This window comes from Oenanthe melanoleuca, chromosome 1A, assembly GCF_029582105.1.
Source record: "Oenanthe melanoleuca isolate GR-GAL-2019-014 chromosome 1A, OMel1.0, whole genome shotgun sequence".
Taxonomy (NCBI): domain Eukaryota; kingdom Metazoa; phylum Chordata; class Aves; order Passeriformes; family Muscicapidae; genus Oenanthe; species Oenanthe melanoleuca.
In genome coordinates, this window is record NC_079334.1 from 5,112,176 (window position 1) to 5,133,760 (window position 21,585).

General features: G+C 46.3%; 2 protein-coding genes across 9 annotated transcripts; one reads left to right on the forward strand and one right to left on the reverse strand.

The window, feature by feature from the left end:
- The first annotated feature begins 22 nt into the window (after positions 1-22).
- Positions 23-11,554, forward strand: LOC130261977 (glutactin-like). 7 transcript variants are annotated; one of them, XM_056508708.1, is made up of 12 exons: positions 23-98; positions 311-486; positions 1,021-1,112; positions 1,294-1,471; positions 2,613-2,841; positions 3,347-3,915; positions 4,845-4,986; positions 6,089-6,330; positions 7,920-8,083; positions 8,522-8,771; positions 9,587-9,807; positions 11,353-11,554. In XM_056508708.1, the coding sequence occupies exons 2-12, from the start codon at positions 388-390 to the stop codon at positions 11,552-11,554; spliced, it is 2,388 nt and encodes a 795-aa protein (XP_056364683.1). In that variant the 5' UTR covers positions 23-98; positions 311-387. The 7 variants fall into 7 exon arrangements, with proteins under 7 accessions (XP_056364683.1, XP_056364673.1, XP_056364701.1 ...); XM_056508698.1 differs by lacking the exon at positions 23-98 and having other exon boundaries at positions 132-486; XM_056508726.1 differs by lacking the exon at positions 23-98 and having other exon boundaries at positions 132-486; positions 9,587-9,825; positions 11,353-11,438.
- On the reverse strand, positions 10,279-20,944 carry ADCK2 (aarF domain containing kinase 2). 2 transcript variants are annotated; one of them, XR_008842051.1, is made up of 9 exons: positions 20,009-20,944; positions 19,182-19,328; positions 17,715-17,843; positions 16,983-17,078; positions 14,379-14,633; positions 13,424-13,552; positions 13,257-13,310; positions 12,386-12,604; positions 10,279-10,689 (listed from the first exon to the last, which is right to left on the reverse strand). XR_008842051.1 is itself a non-coding variant. In XM_056508761.1 (8 exons), exons 1-8 carry the CDS (start codon positions 20,942-20,944, stop codon positions 12,461-12,463), a joined length of 1,890 nt encoding a protein of 629 aa, XP_056364736.1. In that variant the 3' UTR covers positions 11,617-12,460. The 2 variants fall into 2 exon arrangements, 1 of the variants encoding a protein (XP_056364736.1); XM_056508761.1 differs by lacking the exon at positions 10,279-10,689 and having other exon boundaries at positions 11,617-12,604.
- Between the last annotated feature and the right edge of the window lie 641 nt (positions 20,945-21,585).

Genomic DNA, 21,585 nt, shown 5'->3' on the forward strand with positions numbered 1-21,585 from the left:
GGACTCGCTCTCAGGGCCGGGTGCGGGACTCGCCCTCAGGGACGGGGTGAGGGACTCGCCCTCAGGGCAGAGATGCGGGACTCGCCCTCAGGGCCGTCGTGAGGGACTGGCCCTCAGGGCAGAGATGCGGGACTCGCTCTCAGGGCCGGGGTTTCGCGAAGGAAGCAGCGGAGCCTCTCCCGCTCTCTGGGCCGGCTGCCGGAGCGGGAGCGCAGGGGCGACACCTCGGCACAGATAGAGCCAGGACAGAATTGTCGCCTGAGCATCTGAGAGAGTTTTGTGCTTCTTTCCCTTTTTTCTTCTCCCGCAGGTGTTACAACGGCCTGCTAACTGCAGTGTTCCATCCAGTAGTGCACACAATATGCCTTCTGGGACACTGAGGTGATCATGAAGGAAACAAGCAAAAAAATAATGGAGAAAGTAGCCAGACTATCAGGGGAGTCCTTTCAAGGAATCCAGCACTCCCCACCTCCTCCTCCTGACAAGGTATGATGCCAATGTAAGATTAATCCTCGCTTGTAGCTCCTACTGAATCTGTTAGATAGCACTCCACAAAACTGGAGAACAGCTTCTGTGACTCTCCTGAAGATATTTTAAATAAGCAATAAATATCTTCTCCGTCTGTTAACACCCCAAACACCTGACATCCTCAGCTGAAACAGTGGATAGCCATGTAGTTAAGGAATTTTAATTTCCCTGCTCATTTGAGCCTTGTAGCATCCCTAATGCGTTTTCAGCAGCTTACAGGGAATAGCAGCAAACTTTTCAACCACTGTTTTTGCTTACTATGTGCAATGTGTTGCAGCCTTCTTTCCAAACATGATTTCTCAAAATGAAAACAATTTGTGATGAATTTGCAGATAAGCAACATAGTACTACAAGATATAGTGGAATAATTGTGAAGAGAAGTAATAAACTGAAAGTAAATTTCAACTTTGTAGGCAATATTCCTGTTTAAGGATTTAAGTGTTCAAAAAGCATGCTCATTTTCTGGTTCAATCTCCTCCTTCCCCTTTCCAGGTAAGCTCCACGTCCGTCTCATGTGTCCAGTGTTGCCACACAGCTAATAAAGATTCCTGTAGTTCTCTGCTGCCAAGATGTCCAGTAACAGAGTAAGTTCAAAATCTGTAGTTGGGGCACTGGAAAAGCAGAAAGGAAAAAGCTGGGAAACAAAGACAGTTATTGCAGAGTGGGGTTTTGTTCTGTGTTGATTTAGTTTGTCTGTGCTGCAGTAAATTGCAGAGTATCTGTTGCCAGGGTTTTCATTACTTCTTGTATTTTTGTTTTCCACAGCTGTCCTGTTTGTGCATGGAGCCCAGGTCCCTTTTGCAGGCCCTTGATACCTTCAACCAAAAGGAATTTCACTGGTTCATCTCCAGAGGCTTCCCGTGTCCTGAGGGGAGCTCGTGTGTTGGCAAGGAGAGACACTGATGGCTTTTATTACTTGGGCTGCATTGTCCAGGAGGTGAAGGTAACTGTTTATTGGGAACTTCACTGTAAGGACATGTATGGCTTTTTCTCTGCTCTTCCCATACCTCACCAGCCCCAAGCCTTGCTGTGGGGTGGCCCTTCAGTGTCACAGTGCACTTCATAGCCACTGTTGCATCCCCACACCCTGTTTTCATCTGTTACCTGGTGCTGACTGTTTGCTGTGAGGAGCCCTGCAAGTAAGAACAGCCTGGAGATCAATCAGTTTTTGCAGTTATAATGAGTTTTTATTGAGAGACAGACAACACAGGTCCCTTATCCCTATTGTCTACTTTTGCCCAGCCTAGCAGCAGAGTTGGTTAGCTAAACAGCAGCTAGTAATCCAAAATGTTTGTCTCCAGGGTCCACTGCCTCTTCACCAAACTGAGAGCTTTCCTCATTCTTTTCCATCTGTGTTTCTGGGAATTACAAGATGATTTTGGATGCCAGATAGAAAATTCCCCCTACAGATTTTCTTTTAAAGTCCAGTTCATTTTGGATTTTGCAGGTTAGTTAAACAGATTTTGGTGCAAGTATAGGTGAGGATGTCTGTAAACCTTAGTGTGGGGTAGAACAGATTGGGACAGCTCCAGGCACGAGTGACATCAGCAGGAGCAGGAGCTGACAGTATTATTTGTGTAAGTGCACTCAAAGATCTGCAGAGAAGGCTGAGATTCTGGCAATAGATCTTGCCCTCACTCACCGCTGAAAGCTTTAATTAAAGTATTTAAATTTATGACAGTTGTGACTTTTTACTGCTTTGTTACCCTTCTGATTGCTGAGAGATTGTTTGTTATCCTTGTGATGGTAGTGAACTGCATACATAGTTTCTTTTGGCTGCTCTTTTTCTGGTGGGAGGTTTTCCTGGTAGACTTCTGCCTTAGCTTGCTAACTGTGTTGTTACTAAAATCTAAGTCCAAAGTGAAAGGAAGAGAAAATCTATCAGCCCTTTAAGCCCCAGCTTTTTATTTACTTTTAAAGTGGTACAGACACAATACAGTGAAACTCTGGTAGAAGAGGAAAGCTGCATTCCCAGATCACATTCCGCTTCCTGGGATTTCTGCCACTTCCCTTTTAGCACTTAAGCTTGGCTGTTAATTGGACCTTGAAAACTGCCTTGCAAACCACATGTTTTACTCTTTCAGGGTTCCAGGGAAGGCTTTTTAATTGAGTTTGACCAAAGTTGTGCTCTGAAGGGCAAGGTCCAGCGCGGCTGGCAGGAAACTCCTCTCTATGACATTCTGCACTATGAGGACGCCCGGCGACACCCTCTTGCTCCAGGGGACAGGGTCTTGGCACCATGGGAGGCTCCAGCCAAACGTTTTGGCCCTGGCACTGTGCTCAGGGTTCTGGAGAGCACAGAGGCACCTTTAGGTACTTGCTTTGGGTGTTTTGGTTTTCTTAGCAGCACTGGATTTGCCTCCTGCTGTTTGAGTTCTCTTCAATGTGTTTTTATTGTTGGCACTAAGCCACTTTTTCAGGGTTAGATTTAACACAGCTCACAGAATTTGCCTTTGCTTTGTTCTGTGGGTGAAAGCTTCCTAAAAAGTTAGGGGTTGAGGGTAGTAGCATCATCCCAAAACAAAAACATTTCTGATCCTCCTGAGGGTCATGTGTTAGTCTGCTTTCCAGCTATTCCAGGGTAAAATCCCACCTGCTGTGGCAAGTGAGATTTTTTTTATATCTGCTGTCTCCTCACAGGAGAAAATCAAATTTTAAACCTGTAAAGAAGAAAATCATGGAAGTTGTTACAGAGATGTCTGAAACACAAGTCATTACTTTTACCTCCTGCTCTCTAGGAGACAAATCACACAGACTGACAACTGCTAATACATTACTTCCCCTTTTTTTTTTTTTTTTTTTTTTGCAATATTTACAGCACACAATGAAAGGAGAGTGCTTGTGAATTTCTGGAATGGGCAGACTAAGGAGGTGTCTTCTGTCCAAGCTCTGCGGATTCCTCTGCCCCTAAGCGAACGCATCATCCTGGAGCTGCAGATGCCTTTGGCAGCCCGGCAGATGGTGGTAGATTCAAGCTTGGATTACCCATACCTTGTGGCACCAGGTTATAGAGCCTCAGGGCAGTGCAGACAGGGTCACCTGGAGCTGGATTGCTGCCCAGGGGCTCTGTATTCCACTCATCCCTGTGCCAAGTGCAGCTGGGGGTGGACCTCTCTTCCCCAGTGCTGCCTTGGAGCCTGGGAACCCACACGGCCTGCAGAGTGCAAAGTGCAGCAGGAAAATGCCTTCATCCCCAGGGCAAGCTTGTCTGAAGAAAAGCTCAGCAAGAAAATAGAACAGGAACTGTCTGAATTGAGGATTGCATCTTCAGAAAGTGTTTCCAGAGAGGAAGAGAAAAAGGAAGAGAAGAGATTGGAGATAGAAAGCATTCCAAAAGATGTTAGGTCTTGTTTGGAGGAGAACCGTGAGGCTATAGAAACTGAGAAGGTAAAAAGTGCTGCACCCTGGCTCTTCTGTTAAGATATGGTCTGCTATTTGTATAAATATTGCTTTGTTACTTCAAGTTTACTACCCCTGGCTTTTACTGGCACCAAGCAGTTACTAGAGGTTTAAGGCCTGGTCCTTATGCCTGCCTGCTGTAGAATGGAGAGACTTTACACTGTCTTCCTTTGGGGTAAGAGCTATAATCTCTCATTGTCCCTGGCTGGAGCAGTTTCTAGAATATCTTCCATGGATCCAGAATATAATAAGTGTTGCATAGCCCAGTCCCTCTACATTCTGCTTCTGTGTGAAGGAGGTAAAGGCAAGAAAAGGAAAAAGTGTCAGAAGACTTGATATTGGATAAGGAATAAAATAGGGATTGTTCCTACCAAGGCAGTCTCTTGCATGATTCTTTTAACACACTTCTCCACTCTGTTAGAGGTGTCCCCTCTCCCAGTCAAGGATCACAAGAGACTTGTGTAGTCCTCAGCAGCTGATTTGGTGCTTGTGAGCAGTGCATTGGGTGAGGAGCAGTTAGGAGGAGGTTCATGTGCACCAGCTAGTGCCACACTTGTCTCCATTGCTCTGCAAGGGTTAGAATCCAAATTCTGGCATGTGCCAGAAGCAGGGCTGTCTTTCAGCCAGGGCTCCTCTGGCCTGATCTCTTTTGTACCAGTTTGGACCCTTTCAGGCAAGAGTACTTTAGGTCATTTGGAGACATAGGAAAACTCAGGAAGTGATCAGAAATTACCTATGAGCTGTTTCTTTAGTAAACAGCTCTCACAGAATTTGGTTTGTTGGTTTGTTCTTGTTTTTTTTTCATTCTCTCTTAAATTTCAGTTGTAAGTTAAGATCTTATGCTGTAATTTCATTACATAAATCTATTATTTTCCTTATCAAGCCTGGATTATGATTGCATTTCTTGGTATTTGTAGGGCCCTCAGAGGCGGATGGCTCATGCTGTGGTGGATGCTGCTGTCAACACAGACAGCTGGTTAATGGAGACACATCACAAGGAAGAAGCAGAGAGCAGACAGCAGGATGCTGAAACTGAAGCTAATTTTGAACATGAGCATGGTATCGGGACTGTATCTCTTTTACCCAAACATAAAACTTAGCACATAATATCAGGATGCATCATGTATAACATCTTTCACTGTAATTCTTGGTGCTTCACAAAAAAATACCATAATGCCATCTTTATATATAGGTATTAATGGTGCTGTGGCTTGAGAAATTATTAATCTTCTCTCAAGGTGAAAGAATTTTCAGATGGAAGATTTTTTAGCTTTTATACTCAGCTACTGCAGTAGCAGCTTTTGGAGTTTTTAACCTATATCATAAAACTCAGTAGAAATAAATATTTCCTTACTTTAAAAATGAATATGTAACATTAACTGTGACTGCGAATAGCAACAGGATTTCACCAGGACAATTCTGCAGAACAATCCTCTTATCTGTGCTGAAAATTACTGTTTTATAATGTCACTGAGTAAAATTTTGTTTCCTGAACAGCCAAAAGGGGCTGGATCATGATTTTGATCAATTTGTTGCTGTTCTCAGCTTAGTGACAATTGCAGGAATCTAAGAGAGGATTCTGAAAGCCTAAAGCTTTTTCTGTTATTACTTTGTGACTCTGCTGGAAGAGGGAGAATGAAAAGTCAAACAGGAGTGCACGTTTCCTCCCAGCTGGTGTTCCAGCATCATTCCATGAAACAGTTGCCACTCAGGTCTGCCCTGAACTTAGCTGAAAGGTGTGAACAAACTCTGCTCATGTTCTTAATTACACAAAATTGTGTTAGCAGGGTTGTGCCCATGCTAATGTCTCCTGTCTCTCAGCAGGATGTAGAGCTCAGGCTTTGCCCTGTCAAAAGATTTATCATTTTTACTCATCTCAGAGTAGTTCATGCCTGTCTGTGTGATACCATGTAAACAATCCTTTAGCTTGAGTAGCTGTAAGAAGGGTCAGGCAAAACTCTTGCCTAAATGCAATGGCAAGCAGTTTGTTTCTGAAAAGCTGGAACCTTGTCTGTGGAAAACTGTCCCACTTCCTCAAAGGAAAATGTTATAAATCCTTGCTGGAATATATTTCATATGAGCAGACCTTTTGTTCTTTTAATTTGCTTTCTTTTTATAAGCTTCCTATATTCTCATGTCCTTGCCCTAATTTATTTGACAGGCCTTTTTGAGTCCAGAGTGGCAGAAGCTCCAGTCCAGCATTCCCAGAGGAGCCCTTCCCTGGGAAGCAGTGCTTTGGTTCCTTTCAGGCACCAGAGCTACTTTGCCCAAGTGAATCAGTCCCTGGAGAAAGACAGCCTGACCATCAGATCAGCCTTTCGTGTGCAGAGACCACACAGCACCACCAACCTGCTGACTGGGAGATCCACACATCTCCCAAATTTAAAAGACAAAAGCATCACAGTGAGTATTTGGTCCAAACAGGTTTAGTTCCTAGGATGAAGAGATTTGTTTATGTCATGTTAGAATGTTCTTTCCATTGATCTTTCACAAAGGTTTTTGCTGCAACAAAAATGATGCCGTGTAGAATAATGGTTATGCATAAATAGAAATTTAAGGATTCCACTTGGGAACCCACGTTGTACAGGGCAGGGCATGTGTGGTATTTTTGCTCGGCACTTTTAACAGAATGTTTTTGAATGTTACATTTAAGCTCTTCTAAACAAGCTTCTCAGCCAGCTCTACTAGATAGCAAAAAAATATATATATTCCTCTTTTACAGATACTAAAAGCAAAAAAGAGAAAGTTTAGGCAGTCATCTGAAGCCCACAGCAAAGAGTGCATGTTAGGGCAGGGGTGGAACTAGAAGTCTGTTGATCCTTAGGCTGGTATTTTGCCTGCTGGAAAACATAATTTGTTCACTCCCACCTATAAAACACCTTTGATTCTTTCTTTGATCTCTCCTTGTGTGTGTCATTAAGCACAAACACCCACAAGGTACATTTTTTTGCTAAGAATAGCAATACATTGGAGAACAAAGCTGTTTACAGCCCCTGGGAAGCCAAACAGATCAATGTGTTAAGAGAAACCAGTCAAAATGCTATGTAAGACTGGCAGGAACATTGTTTGAAAGTCCTGTAGTGTTTTCCAGCTTGTGTTATTTGAGTTGTCCCCAGGAAAGCACTGGAAGGAGACATTCTGTTTGCAGAGGAGCAGCTGATATAGCAGGAGCATGCTAACTGCACCTGGGAATAGGAGGAAGTAGAATATATTTGACAGAGGAAAATATTTTTGGGGAATTCTGTTCCAGCCCTAAACAGCTCTAGCAATGTAAACCGGAATACATGTAAAGGTTTGGTGGTGGTTACTTGCACTTCCCTCATAAAGGGTACTGTAAGGAGTACAAAAACAAATAAATATTTCACTATGGCTGTGAAAAGAGGCCTTTTAGGTGCTCCTTCATCTCTGTACATGGCACAATGCATTTAAAAACACAAATCAGCAACACTACAGCATTGAAATGAAGCTACTACTGTAGTGAACACAAGGATTGCTTGGGCATGGGTAGAAAACTCAGACAGCAAGAGGTGAAGAGTTAAATCACCTGCAGAGAATTCCAGGAATGTTCTGAGTTTGGCCAGAGGGGGGCAGGTATTTCTCTTGCTAATAAAATCTGGTAAGGAATATATAATAATGTTTTGTGGTCAGAACCTGGATTTTCCATCCAATCCAGAAGTTGACCCAAAGACTGGAGAGCTTTAGGCATTGGCTCAACACCACAACAGCACAGCCTACTCACCTGTGCAGAACTCTTAAGACTGGATTTTTAGGCACCTCTTTGTTGATTAAACCTAATGTTTTATACAGGTTTTAGCATCATCCTCAGTGTATTCATGGATGGGAATCAGCACTACAGTATTTGTGAGCCTTTGTAGCTTCTAGGCCTCAGGAATGACATTAAAACAGGGGTGTTCTGGTTTTGTGTGTTTACAGTTTGTGTTTAAAAAATACACTGTTGGGACTAAGAGTTCAGTTTACTTTTTTTCTCTTAGAAATCAGTCCTCAGTGGTGCATCTGAGGAGAGGTGGAAAGAGCTGGACTTCAGCAGAGCCAAGATTGAGCACAAAAAGTGGCAAGAGGAACAGAGGCAGCTGAAGAGGGAGCAGCAGCAAGAGGCAGATGGCACCCGACGCCGGCTGCGCAGGGACAGCCAGAGGTGATGCTGGGAACTGACTGCTTTTTGTGCTAAATGCTGGAAGGTTGGTAACATCTGCTCCCTGCTGCTCTCCTTCAGTCCCTGCACATCCCGTGTTGTGCTTTTTGCTGGACTCTGCAGAGGGGTCACAGTGGTTCCCTACTGGGAATAAAATTGGTGCTGAGGTGTGAGGGAGTGGGTGTACAGCATTATCCCCAGGGGCAAATGCCCTCCCATCCTGTTCTCAGACCAAAAGTGCTGACATCAGGCACCAGCCCATTTGGGGCTTTTGCTACCTCTGTTCTGGACACAGGTTTAATCCTCATAACCTAACAAAGAGTTCTGCAATATTAACTGAACGTAGATTGCCAAAATATCTGCTTTGTGTCTTATGCACTGTCTTTCTTTTTTATTGCTCTTTCTTTATGAGAAATTTGAGAAATTTTGTTTTGGAAACAGGCAGCGATTGCATCAGAGAACATTGCAAGGGCTGGAGAAACAGCTGGAGCACAAAGAAAGAGCTTTGCAGCACGTGGCACTGCTCCAGGCTGCTGGGGCTGAGAGGAGCAGGAAGGAATCCTTCTTTAGAGAGGAGGAGGAGAGGAAGGCAAGGCAGAGGCTTCAGTTCTTAAAGACACAACGTTTGCAGAGAGAGGAGTTGCAGGCAGAAAGCAACAAAAGGAGCTGTGAACAAGAGAAAGAAAGGCTGGTAAGGGCAATTCCAGAAGTTATTTTCCTCTTCTGCTGTGTTTCCAGCAGTGTCAGTATTTGGAGTATTTGTGTATTTCACCTGTTTTACATCCAATATATCATTTAGAGATAAAAAAGGGTAACATTTTTTTGGCATGTGTATAAAGATGAAAGGTGGGAAGTAAAATTCCCTGTCTCTGCCATAAAATAAGTGTTTCTGCATGCAAGGAATGAATTTCCATACATTATATCCATTTCTGACTTCTACTAGTGAGAATCATAGTACTGGAAGATGATTTGGATTGTATTAATCCAGTTCTACCCCCCTGTCACGGGCAGGGTCACCTGCCATTGTTCCAGGTTGCTCCAAATCCCATCCAGCCTGGCCTTGGACACTGCCAGGGAAGGGGCAGCCACAGCTTCTCTGGGCAACCTGTGCCAGGGCCTCCCCACCCTCACAGGGAACAATTTTTTCCTAATATCCCATCTAAATCTCTTCATTTTCAGTTTAAAGGCATTCCCCCTTGTCCTATCACTCCATACCCTTGTAAACATTCCCTCTCCAGCTCTTGTAGCCCCTTTAGGCACTGGAAGGTGCTCTAATGTCTGCCCAGAGCCTTCTCTTCTCCAGGCTGAACAGCCCCAGCTCTCTCAGCCTGGCTCCACAGCAGAGGTGCTCCAGCTCTCTGAGCATCTTCATGATCCTGCTCTGGACTCACTCCAGTAGGTCCATGTCCTTCTTGTGCTGGGGGCCCCAGAACTGGACAGAGATGAAAAGTGGGGATGGAATTTGACATGAAGGCTGACTGTACAGTTTTGAATGTCTTTATGTAGGAGTTCCTGAGGAGCAGAATGCAGTCACGGCAGGAAGTGCTGGAACAAGAATCCCAAGAGAAGGACAAACAGCAAAACCAGCACCAGGCTGCCAAAGTGAGAGTGTTCCAGAGGAGAGAGAGTTCTAATTTGAAGATGGAAAAAAAAGGCCAGAAACTCCGTGCCCTCCAGCAGTACCTCAGGGAACAGAACCTTCTGCTGCTCCGGACATCCCTGCTTGTGTAAGGGAGCTGCACAGGGTGAGCAGGGTGAGCAGGGCCTGGAGCTCACAGCCTGCTGTGTCCTGTCAGGTGTGAGTCACTGTGCCAGAGCAGAGTTATGACAGGTGGCATTAGGATTCCTGGGGATGTCTTTAACCTCCTTTTCACTGCAGCCAGAGTGCACTTCCACTGCTCTGTCCTTCACCTGCCTTTTTTCCTGGAGCCACTTCCCACTCTGCTGAGAGGGAGCAGCAGAGCACATCTAGAGGCACTTTTCTGCATCAGAAATGAGGGGTTTCCTAGTGCATTGCACTATGATGACTGGAGGTGACAAAGGAGAGGAGGAGGAGTTAATGAAGTGCTCCCCCTTCCTCACATCACTTGATGTACAAAATTCCCTGTGGCACAGCAATGGATAAACAGAAATTTCAGACAGGTATTTAGGAAAGGAGAATGGACATGGCACAATTTATTTGCTGAAACAGTCAGAGCTATATGGAAATGTCTTTATTTTACACAGAATTATGCTAAAATGAATACAATATATGTGATACCTTGTTTCAAGTAATGCCTAGAACCAGACTAGATGCAAAATTTAAATTCAGCCTGACTTTCTGTGTACACTTAGAGACATGATACACATTTTCTGGCACATTAGAAAAATTCTTACTAGAATACAGCACCAGTGATAATGGCAGTTGCTTTAAAAAAAAACAAAAAAAAAAAAAAAAAAACAAAAAAAAAAAAAAAAAATAAAAGAAAAAGGTAAAATTAAGAAAACTTGTAAAAGGGAGCTCCTTTGAAATCCTGCCAAATCTTCTGAATGGCCAGCAGTTTCCTAGCAGTAAGTGTCAGACTGCATTCCTCCAGGGATAATGGAGAGGCTATGCCTTCAGCTTTTCCCTAAAAAGACAAAGTTGAGTCTCTTATCCAGATGTTTACAAACTACTCTGAGACCTTAATAACTAAAATGGGTATTTTTAAACTTAAGGATATATAAAGTGCATGAGCTATCCTCAGATTTTTGCTTAAAGAAAAAAAATGAGGGAAAAGGAAGGATGGACTTAAATAGAAGATGAAGGCTTTAACAAACAACATGTCAAAGTTAAGGTCTGAAAAAAATGTAACTTGCTTCAGATTATCGAGGCTTAGTTTTGCATTTTAGACACGAAATCCCATTATTTGGAACAGTTTCCACTCTGTTGAGTGTCTGGAAAAGTTGGCTACAATTTGCTCAGCAAGAACATGGGTGTTCCCCAGACCTGGCACACAACCTGCTGAGGGCACATGGGTGCTGGTGGCACATGGAGATTTTCTTTAGGTAATGTTTGGGGATTGCTTGCTTCTTTTCTTGTTTGAGTTCTCTTTTACATAAAATCGTGTGCTAGTTAGAACAATGCTCTGCCTACTTATGACTCTAACTAGACTTAAAGAAATAAGCCTGAAAACTTACAAGGTATTAAACTCTACTCCTGCTTTTATCCTTAAGCTCTTGGAAATGGAATATGCAGTGATTAAAGGAAAGTACATGAAATATACTGAGCTGAATCTAAACTTATTTTTCAGACTTCATTTATATGCTGTTCATCATAAAACAGCAGATTGTTTTTGCACTTTCTCTTCATTGCTTAACCACCTGAGAACAGACCACTGCAGAGATGCTGCTCCACTGCTGTTTCACACAGGGTATGTTTGGGAATGTATTCAGTACCACACTATTTCCAAGCATTCATGGACTGTATTTCTCACTATTAAAATGCAGCCATAAAATCATTTTAATATTTCCATTAAAATATGTAAATGCCACATGTAATCCAGCTTTTCTGCTGGCTTTATTTGATTTTAAACATTCACAATGTGAGTTTGATCCATCAGGAAAATGCTTGGACTCTGTTTTGAAACCTGTTGGAAAAAAATCCCTAAGTACCTGCATATCAGTTAAGGTTTTGAGTAGAGTGAAATCACGGGAGCACCAGGGAGGGTAGTAGAGAAAATCACAGAAAGGGAAAAAAAAACAGGACAAATATTCCCAGAAGTTGTTTTTTTATTATGGAATTAGATTTTTCTGCCTAGGTATATATTTTATTATGTTGTTTATAATCCAAACTCCTATCATAATGTACTAGGTACAGAAGTTTGAAAACAAATTGAAATAGTCTGTTGTTGTCATCCAAAATGACTAAGAACAGACCACTACATGCAGGATGTTAGGACACTTCTACCATAAAAGTAGAAGTTAAAAGTACAAAAGTTTCACTGGCTTTTTCAGCCTGAATGTGTTGCTTAAGTGATGCTAGAACATCATTTCTCATACCACAGTGACAGGTAAGTCAGTAAATTAAATATTTAACCTGATATATTTTAAAACAGACTTGATCAATGACCATCTTTTTGAAGATGTTTTTAAAAACTACCAGAGCACATTAGCTCTTAGAAATGTGCAATGAGTGGGAAATGTCCAACTGTGCAAATTCTTACTGCTTTCTGGAAATTCAGGTATTCCATCCCGTGCCTGGTGCTTGGCTGAAATGACTGAAGGCAGCATTAGTGGAGAGCAGCCACTGCACACCACATCCCTGGGGTACATGTGACTTCTCACCTTGAGCTTCACTCTGTGTCAGCTCCCAGGCAGCACAGGTAACCCCCACAGCGAGAGGGCAGCAGCCACACGAGTCTATTTGAGGGCAGAAGCTGCACTTTTGATGAGCAGTGGCTTAGCTGCCTCCAGGATGTCCAGTTCAGGGTCCAGTGAACGTCCCAGTCCTTCCAGAACCATGATGGCAAAGATGATGGAAGCAAAATTGCTCTCAAGCTTCACCTAGAACCACAATAGACTGAATGGACTCAGTGGACATGATTTTCTTCTGTTACCCCTTCAACCAAGGTACCAGCTCTGCCTAAGCTGGGAGGGAAGGGAGGAGACTGGGGAGAGCATTTGCACACCTAAAACTACAATGCAACTCCACCAGCTGGACTGTGCAGCCCTGTGGCTGATACCCCTAGTTCAAGCCACCATAGGTCTTTTGATTTCCAAAGTTGTTTGCAACTGTGGAAACTTGTCCCCCCAAATAATCAGTTATAAGGAGTTACCTATAGTCTAAGGGACTATAAAAAAAGTAGGAAAAACTATGTGTTAAAAAAATACTCCTTTTAGTAAGCAAGATCAACCATTAAATGAAGTACTGCAACAAAAAATAGAACAAAACCAAACAAAAAAAAACAAACAAAAAAAAACCACACAAACAAACAAAAAAAAACCAAACCCAAACCAGAAATTGGACTTGGCAGAGTGTGTGTAAATGTAAAACCTGAGAAACAGCCTGCAACACTTGGATGCATTGCTGCAGTTCCTCTCCTAGCAGTTTATTTCAGAAGTCAGACCCCCTCCTTGTTAGCTCCTGGTGTTCCCATAGTTCTCCCTCCCCACAGGACCTTCCAGTTATTAAAGGCAGACAGGGGCAGGACCTCACCTTGTGGGTCATCAGTAGTTTGAAGACACTCGAGAGGAGATGTCCCACCTGAAGCTGGAATACACAAGGAGAATTTAACAGCTGACAAAAACACCTTTTTGTTTCAGTTTTCAGTGCCAAGTTGCACTGAAGTGCAGCTAAGAGGGACTGTGAGATGGTGCACTTGCCTTTCCCAAGGCAATGGTGTTCCCCCGGACCTTGGTCACAAGTTCTGCCATCTCAGCCTTGAAGCGCTCGATGTCCTGGCACTGGTTGGCACGGGCGTGGTGGAGGATCAGCTCTGCCACCCTCTCCCCCTGGGAAACAGGTTGAACAGCACAATCAGAGCCTGAGCACTGGTGACTTGCAATCAGATGTTTGCAGTTCTTGCTTTCAGTAGCTCAGAAGTGCCTGTGACAGCACAGGATGGGCCTGGATACAGGGTTTAGCACAGATTTTTTGGCATGCTTCAGCAGACCAAGACAGAATGTGTCCCACTTGAGGCGTGTTAGTGAGCCCTGCAGCTGAGAGACAGCAACAGGCAGGTATGAGCACAATGCTTGTTCTTAGAATGAACAGCAGACACCAGCACTGGGTTCTCTAGTCCATCTAACAGTGAGTTTCAAGGGGGGAGGAAGATAATGTGGTTCCCCTCACATGGAGGAGCCTAGCAGAGGTCAGACCCCTCCACACACACCTGTTTTCCTTCCTCTCCTCTATAGATGCTGACACAGCACCAAAATGGAGGAAGGTGTATGGGCCTTCCAGCAGCAAGGCTGCAAAGGGGAACTTGTGGCAGATCAAGATGTTAACCCGTTCCCTCCTCTTCTCTAGCAAAACCTGACAGATTCTGCAACAGTGGCTCCCAGGCAGTCCTAACTTGCAGCAGAAGCATTCCTAACCGGGAAGGAGCAGCCATTGCCTCTCATTTAGCACCTTTTAGTTGCTGGGGCCCTGAAATTGCTCTGCTCTGGCAGCCTCCTTGCTGCAGCTGAACAGCTTATCCCTGTGTTTGGAGATAAGATACCAGCAAGGCTCCTTGCCTCTCTTAGCATCTTAGGGGAAATAGAAAACTCTCACTTTGGCCATCAGATTGCACAGCCACTGTGGAAGCCTCAGCTTGTCTGCGAGGGGCCTGCTCACCTGTCCCTGGACCACAGCGGTGAAGACGGCGCGGAAGTTCTGCATGTCGGCGCTCTGCAGCTCCGCCACGATCCCTGCATCCAGCAGCACCAGGCGCAGCTGCCGCGGGGGCGGCCGCACCTCCAGCACCAGCGTGTCACACAGGTCCAGCACCAGCGTGTCACACGGCTCCGGCCCCGCCTGCTCCCGGGCCGTGCCCTGCACCAGGATGTTCCCCGGGTGCAGGTCGGCGTGGACAAAGTTGTCAACAAAGATCTGGAGGGACAGGTAAGAGTGAGAACAGCTCGCTGCAAGCAAAGCTGGCCACGCCAAAGCCCCCAGGCAAACGGCAGAGGGTTGTTTGTGATCTGTTCTCTCCCAGCAGAGCACTACATGGAGGGCTCACTGCCACCTCTGGGCTCTGCGAGATGCCCCAGGCACTTCTCTCTTGGGGGCACAATGCAGAACATGTGGATTATCACTGGTCTTGTAAAGTGGGGGGGAAAGTGCCCAAGAAGTCATGGCCAAAAACATGTTATTTGAATTGATTCTTTGCAGCAGTGTTTTAAAAGCATCTGCTCTGTGATGGGTACAAAACCTAGCTGCTTTCCCAAGATGTTATCTCAAAGCCAAAGGCACACTTTGTTGCTAAAACTTTATTTCCTTCTTAATTAAATAAGCAGTGATGTTACCTAAAAAGGACGGAACATGACTGAGAATTCTGCAACAAAGGTGAGAAGAGTGGCTTAAAATTACATAAACTGCCAGAAGCTCTGAATTGACTTCAAAATGATAAGTGACTAAAACTTAGATGTGTGGAGAGCTGCTCTCCCCTCTAGGAAGTTCCCAGAAAAAACCTATTTACTAGCTATCTGCCATTTGCCTGGAAGATGCTAATTCTTATTAAATGGGCTAACTATCCATAGCAAACAATGGGGCATCACCCTTGGCAGCACCACAGCTGGTGGTTTCTGCTGGAGACCAGCTCTGGTGCTAAGGAAGTCAGCAGAGCTGTGGGAAGAAATCCAGTGTTTGCTAGAGGTCAGGTAGGACAGTCAGGAGTCCCAGCAGGGAATGGCAGTGCCCTTTGGCAGTTAGCCCTAAACTGGGGCTCACTGGTGTGTGTGTCTTTTGCCTCAGCAAAGAGTAATGCAGTAAGAATAGACTGTTTGCCATTCAGTGGGAAAGGTGACAATGAATGATTAAGTTTGTCTAGTGCAGGACACCAACCCACATTACAACTGTATTGAAAAGTAAGGAAAACAAGAGAAGAGGAAATAAATCTGTGTAGCTCTTCTCTGACTCTGCTAGCAGTTAGCACCAGAAAGTACTGGAAAGAGACAAGAACAAAACAGTACTTCCCTCCCCAACCCGCCTGGCAGCCTGGGACTGCAGGACTTCCTGCCCCAAGGAGATTATCTTTGTATTTCATGGATTTCTCCTATGAATATGTTCAACTGCCATGTAAATGATTAGAGCTGTGTGAAAAAATACCGTTTTGGTGTTGCCTGAAAAAAATAACTTCTGCTAATTTTATGTCCTTATTGAGAAACTCTACACAACAGATCCATATTCATTCTTGTGCACTCGTGACTGCATAATCTCTGTCATAAGCTACTCATCTTTCTGCTTTCCAGAGCTGAGAGTCCAAATTATTTCACCATTCTGGTATGGAAGCCATTCCACATGAGTAATCATCCTATCTGCCTTCCTCTGCACCTCTTCTAGTTCTTCTACAGCCCTTGAAATGGAGGGTCCTGGACAGCAAGGGATTAGAGCTGCAGAGTACTCAAGAAAGAGGTACTTGTTTTACTTATACACAAAATGTTGTTTCTTTGCCCTTTTCTTTCTACTCCTAAAATTTGAAACCAATCTTAGCATAAAACTATTCTGGTTCCAGCGCTGCTTTTCTGAGTGGTAAAAGCTATTTCAGAGCCTGTCATACTACCTGGAGCCAGAACTGGAGGTTCACTATTGCCCTAGCACAATGCTGCAGTTAGCAGCAGCATTTCATCTGACATGCACTGCCCACACACTCAATACTATCAGGAGCTTTTGCAACTCTTCCCTGCTGCTTCTTGTGGCTCCTCACAAGACAGTTGTACCACCCTCTCAACACTCCTTTCCAGATTATTTGGGATTATTTCATCTACAGAAGAACTACTTAGCCAGAAGTTGAATCTGGCCAGGCTTGTTGTCTTTACTCCAGATTTAGCTCTCCCTAACAAAAAGGCAGTTATATAGGAGTTGACAAATGAAGAAACCAGCTCATTGTTTTCTCTCTGAGTCACATCCACAATCTCTGCAGAGCACATGACATTTGCTAATAATGTTGCACTTTAAGGTACTTGTGCAATATGTGAATATTCATTGAGTGGATTAGTGAGTGTCCTGAGCAAAGGCTGACCAAGATGCACAGGCCAGTCCTGCTGTGTGCAGGCAGATGGCCCCTTTGCAGTGGCAGAGCCCTGTGGCAGAGCCTAAGCAGGGGTGTATCAGCCCAGGTTTTACCCAGACCAGGTACAGGTGGGAAAGAAATGGATTCTCTCTTTAGCCACATTGTCTTATTGTGAATAGCTTCTGCAGGAAAACAGCCTTCACCTGCAGCCCCAGCCAAGTGCCTACCATCTTTAGCAGCATGTCCATGCCCATCCTGGCCAGTCTCTGCCGCAGCTCTGTGCCAATCTCCACGTGCAGGTAGCGCGAAATGGGCTCACTCTCCTGAAAGAGAGACAGAGCTGCAGCCAAACACCCCCTTGCATCCCACCTTCCAACACACCTTTACCTGGGTGCCATCAGTGGGGGCAAGGTGATGAGAATACCCTGGGAAGGACTTGGTTGAAAGAGCCTGTACCTAGTGTGATGGAGAACGTGAGAGAACCAAGGGTTTGTTCCTTGGAAAGGCAGACGGTATTCCAGGGACAGAAACACCCTTGCAGGAAAACTAAGCCTAAGAGTAGCTTTGGTCTGGGACTCAAACATCCACAAAGGAAGTGAGGCAAAGGTCAGGAAGTGTCAGATTGCTCAGCTCCTTGCTTTGACCCATCACAGAGGAGAGGTGAGGCATGGTGTTGGTTTGCAAAGCACACACAAGCACAGGGTGCTTGGTCTGCTTGGTTTCAGGCCAAGTGTTCACTTCTGTATGGAGCTGTCTGCTACCTGTCTTCTGGGATGCACCGCTTGCAAACAAAGAGAGTGGAAGAGACACTAAGGAAGGACATCAATCTCCTTAAGCAAATTAGAAGAAAGCATCCTTCTGCCTCCAATCCCTCCTTCTCAAAAAGAAACACATCCTTGCCATGTTCTCCTTGGGGCCTTCTGACTGCTACCATCACACCCAGACCCTGCAATTCTTACCTCAAATGTTTCCACTAGAACATCTGCTGTTACCAAGGGCCAAAGGGGAGTTGGAAACTTCACAAAATCGACATCTAGGAAATTCTGCCGGAAGCGCTCCAGATTTCTGGCTTCATAGCGTAAGTCAATCTCAAGGGAGAAATAGAAATGCAGGTTGGAAATTAGATCCAACTAGGATTAGACCTTCAGGATCCTGTGTGAGTTGCAATGCTCAACACCAAAACTAGTCAGAAAGCCAGAATGGAAACAAAAAAAAGTGGTGATTTTTACACATTCATAGCCTCCGTGATGGAAGAGGAGCAGACTGGGTAATGGATGACCCACAGCCCAACACCTTTGAAATATGGGTGCCTTACTAGAGGCATGGTGTCTCAAAATAGACCAGGATCATATTATATTCAAAAATGCAACAAGATCCTATCCTGAATCCTATCCTGAACCAAAGCTTGCTGTCCAAACAGCAGCGCAGGCAGACAGAATAGAAGAACTGCAGCCTCATCCTCCCTTGACAGAGAGGCAGCATAGCAAGAAGAAATTCAATGTAATGCATACAAAATAATCCACTATGCCAAGTCCAGGCCCTGTTTCTTCAATGATCCAGTGTCTTGACACAAGGGCATCTCTCCTACTGTCTGCTACTGCTCAAGGAGACAGGATAACCTTGATACAATGAGCCTGTCAGCTGTTCTCCTAACCCTCAGTCTTCTGCACATCCACCCAAGCTCTGCCAAACTGCTACAAATGACCTCGAGTCACACCTGACCATAGTCAACAGTTCCCAGCATGGATTTTATAGAAAAATAAGCCTGATTAAGCCTGCAGTCAGATCTTTGTATGTTTGATAGTAGCAGTGTTTCAGGACTGTGTCTGTAGAAGATACTAGTAAATCAGGATGTTTTCAGATCTGTTTCCAAATTTTACTGACACTGTGAGTCCGATGATAATACAAAGTAGAATGTGTTATTGACTTCAGTGGAAGCATTATTTATGCCTATATTTATATATATATATATATCTCAGTGCTAACAAACATGACTAAAACATACATGTAAAATTATAGAAAAAACCCACATGCCCAAGTACTTGCTTGGAGAGATTCTTTCCTAAGGAGAGGTGTCTCACCAGTGTTCACCTTTCACAATGCTGCAAAAAGGACTGTGACTGTGGCTAGCTAACTGTTCAGGCTGCCCACTAGAAAAGATATTCAAAGTCTAAACATTATTTTCAAAGTCTAAAAAATATCATTTTAGATCTAATAAAGACTGTTTTCCCATCGCTACTTTGTGAGCATATAAGCTTTCCTACAGTAACGTTATGCGATTTGATTAGACTAAAGAACAGAAGTAAAGAACAAGCCAGCCTTCATCTAACCATTTAAAATGTGGTGTGAACAGTGTTAGAGCCAGCCAGTAGCAAGACAAAGGGCAGTTTTGTTTCAGTAGCTGGGGACCATGGCCTGGCACATACCTGCTGCATCATAAGCTTCTCAAACTCCTCCACAATCTCTGTCAAACTGAGCCACTTGAACCCAGGGAGAAGCCCAATGAGGCGGCTGCCCATCTTCATGAGAAACAGATCCATCTGGACTTGGTGGACCAGCCCAGGGTGCAGGACCTGCACAAGAATGAGCAGTGGCAACATCAACCTCCCAGCCATACCATTTCAGTGAGCTCAAGTGATACATTTCAAATATACAGAACCCAGCTTGTTACAATAGGAGGCAACCAGCTTCCTCGGCTAGTCCTCAGAAGAATTCACATTTCGCCATTGACTAGGTTGTAGAGAAACATTTTATCACTGTCAAATTCAATGTATCTCTGCTGGAGACTACAGTTTCACCCACTGTCATTTTCCACCACTTGCGGTCTCGCCCGGTCGCTTATTAGTTTTTGAAGCTGCTCAAATATATGGTTTCTTTAAATAAACTTTGCTGGAATACATTTTTATGTTCCAGATTTTTTCATGAGAGCAGAGAAGGAGGTTTGCTGTCTGGAAGGTTCAACGAACCTTAATACTAATTATTTTAATGTAAATTGGGCCCTTGGAGGCATTCCTAGTACCCATATGCCACATCAAATCTTGAGCTCTCCGTTTGGGAAGAGCTGGGGTCACTGCAAATGTGGATTGTGGCTGGCTGGAACAAAAGCACTGAAAAGGACACTAAGACTCAGAGTCAGCTTCCCTTCTTGTACCTGGCCCTAGCCAGCTACTCCTCTCCATGGGAGCTAAAATCGGACGGACCTCATCCAGCACGCTCCATTTTCACACATCTACCATCCAGGCACATGACTTACTTTAATGGCTACAGGCATGAGATGTCTGGCTGATGCCGGATTTGCGTTCAGGACTGGCTTGGCCCTCTGCTTCATAAGGGACATCGTGTTCACTGGACCTCCCTGGGAGCAGTCTGCAGAACTCAGTTCCTCCCTGCTCCTCTCATCCCGTATCTCCTCGCTCTTCCTCCTTCTCAGCCACCCGAGGAGACCTCTAAATCCTGACACTTCCCACGCTTCAAAGGCGGACCTGAACTCCGACCGTTGCTCCAGCTCCTTGGCGCGGGAGCCGGCAATAGCAGCCAGGTCAGCATAGGCTTTGTACACCTGGGCAACGCAGCCCGAGCCCACGGGCTCCCGGCTCGGGAACGTGAGGATGCCCGTCCAGTCCTCACCGAAGGCCTTCCTCAAGAGCTCGTCGGTGTGGCCCCACGGGTGCGGGCTCACCTCGACGTGCAGCTTGGAAAACTCATCACAGAAGGCCTCCGAGAAGAGGTCCCTGCGGGTGCTGGCCCACTGGCCCAGCTTGACACAGGTGGGGCCGGCGGCCTCGGCCGCCCTGCGCAGCAGCCGCAGCCAGCGCTGGCCCATGCCGGGCCACAGCCGGCTCAGCGGGTACAGCAGCAGCAGCGGCCCGAAGCGCAGCAGCAGCCCGCAGGCGCGGACCCCCAGCCGCAGCAGCAGCCCCAAGCGCCGCAGCAGCCCCCGGGGCGGCCGCTCCGCGCCGCGCTCCGCCGCCCACGCCGGGCCGCGCTGCCCCGGCCTCTCCTTCCAGCCGCTGCCGGCGGGCACGGCCGCGGGCACGGCCAAGGCCAGGGCGCCCCAGCGCCCGGCGCGCAGCCCGCAGCGCCCCGCGCCCGCCCGCCCGGGCAGCGCCGGCCTGATCCTGGCCGCGGCGGCGCGCGCGAGCAGCGGGAGCGGGCGCGGGAGCAGAAGCGCGGCGCCGCCTGCCACCATCGCGCGCGCTCCCGCCGCCACCGCGCGCGCGCTCCCGCCGGGGCAGGGGGCGGGAGGGGGGCGAGCCCAGCCAATCAGCGCCGCGTAGCTCGGCCACGCCCCGCCCCTTAAAGGGCCCGCAGCGAGAGCATGGCGGGAGCCCGCGCGCGGGCACGCGGGCGGCACCCGAGTGCCGTGAGAGGGGCGCGTGCCCGAGCTGTCCCCCCGCACCGGGACCGTCCCCTCGGGACCGGGCTGTGCTGGCCGGGCACAGCGCGAAGGGGCCGCACTTCGGCCGGGGGCCTTCACACCTCCATGTGTTCTGAGTCACAGGAACATTGAATGGCCTGAGCTGGAGGGGACCCTTCGGGATCATGGAGCCCAGCTCCCGGCCCCGCACAGGGCACCCCCGGAGCCACCCCGTGTGCCTGAGAGCGTTGTCCAAACGGGTCCTGAGCTCAGCCAGGCTTGGTGCTGTCACCACTGCCCTGGGGAGCTGCTCCAGTCTGTGACCAACTCCCGGGTGAGGAACCTTTCCTCAACACCCAGTCTCAGATCAGGGGACAGGAACCGTGCTGCAGGTTTGGGGCATTCCCGGCCAGGTGCTCTCCCGAGAGGAGTGTGTGACCCGAGCAGCCTCGGGAAGCCGTGCTAGTGACAGG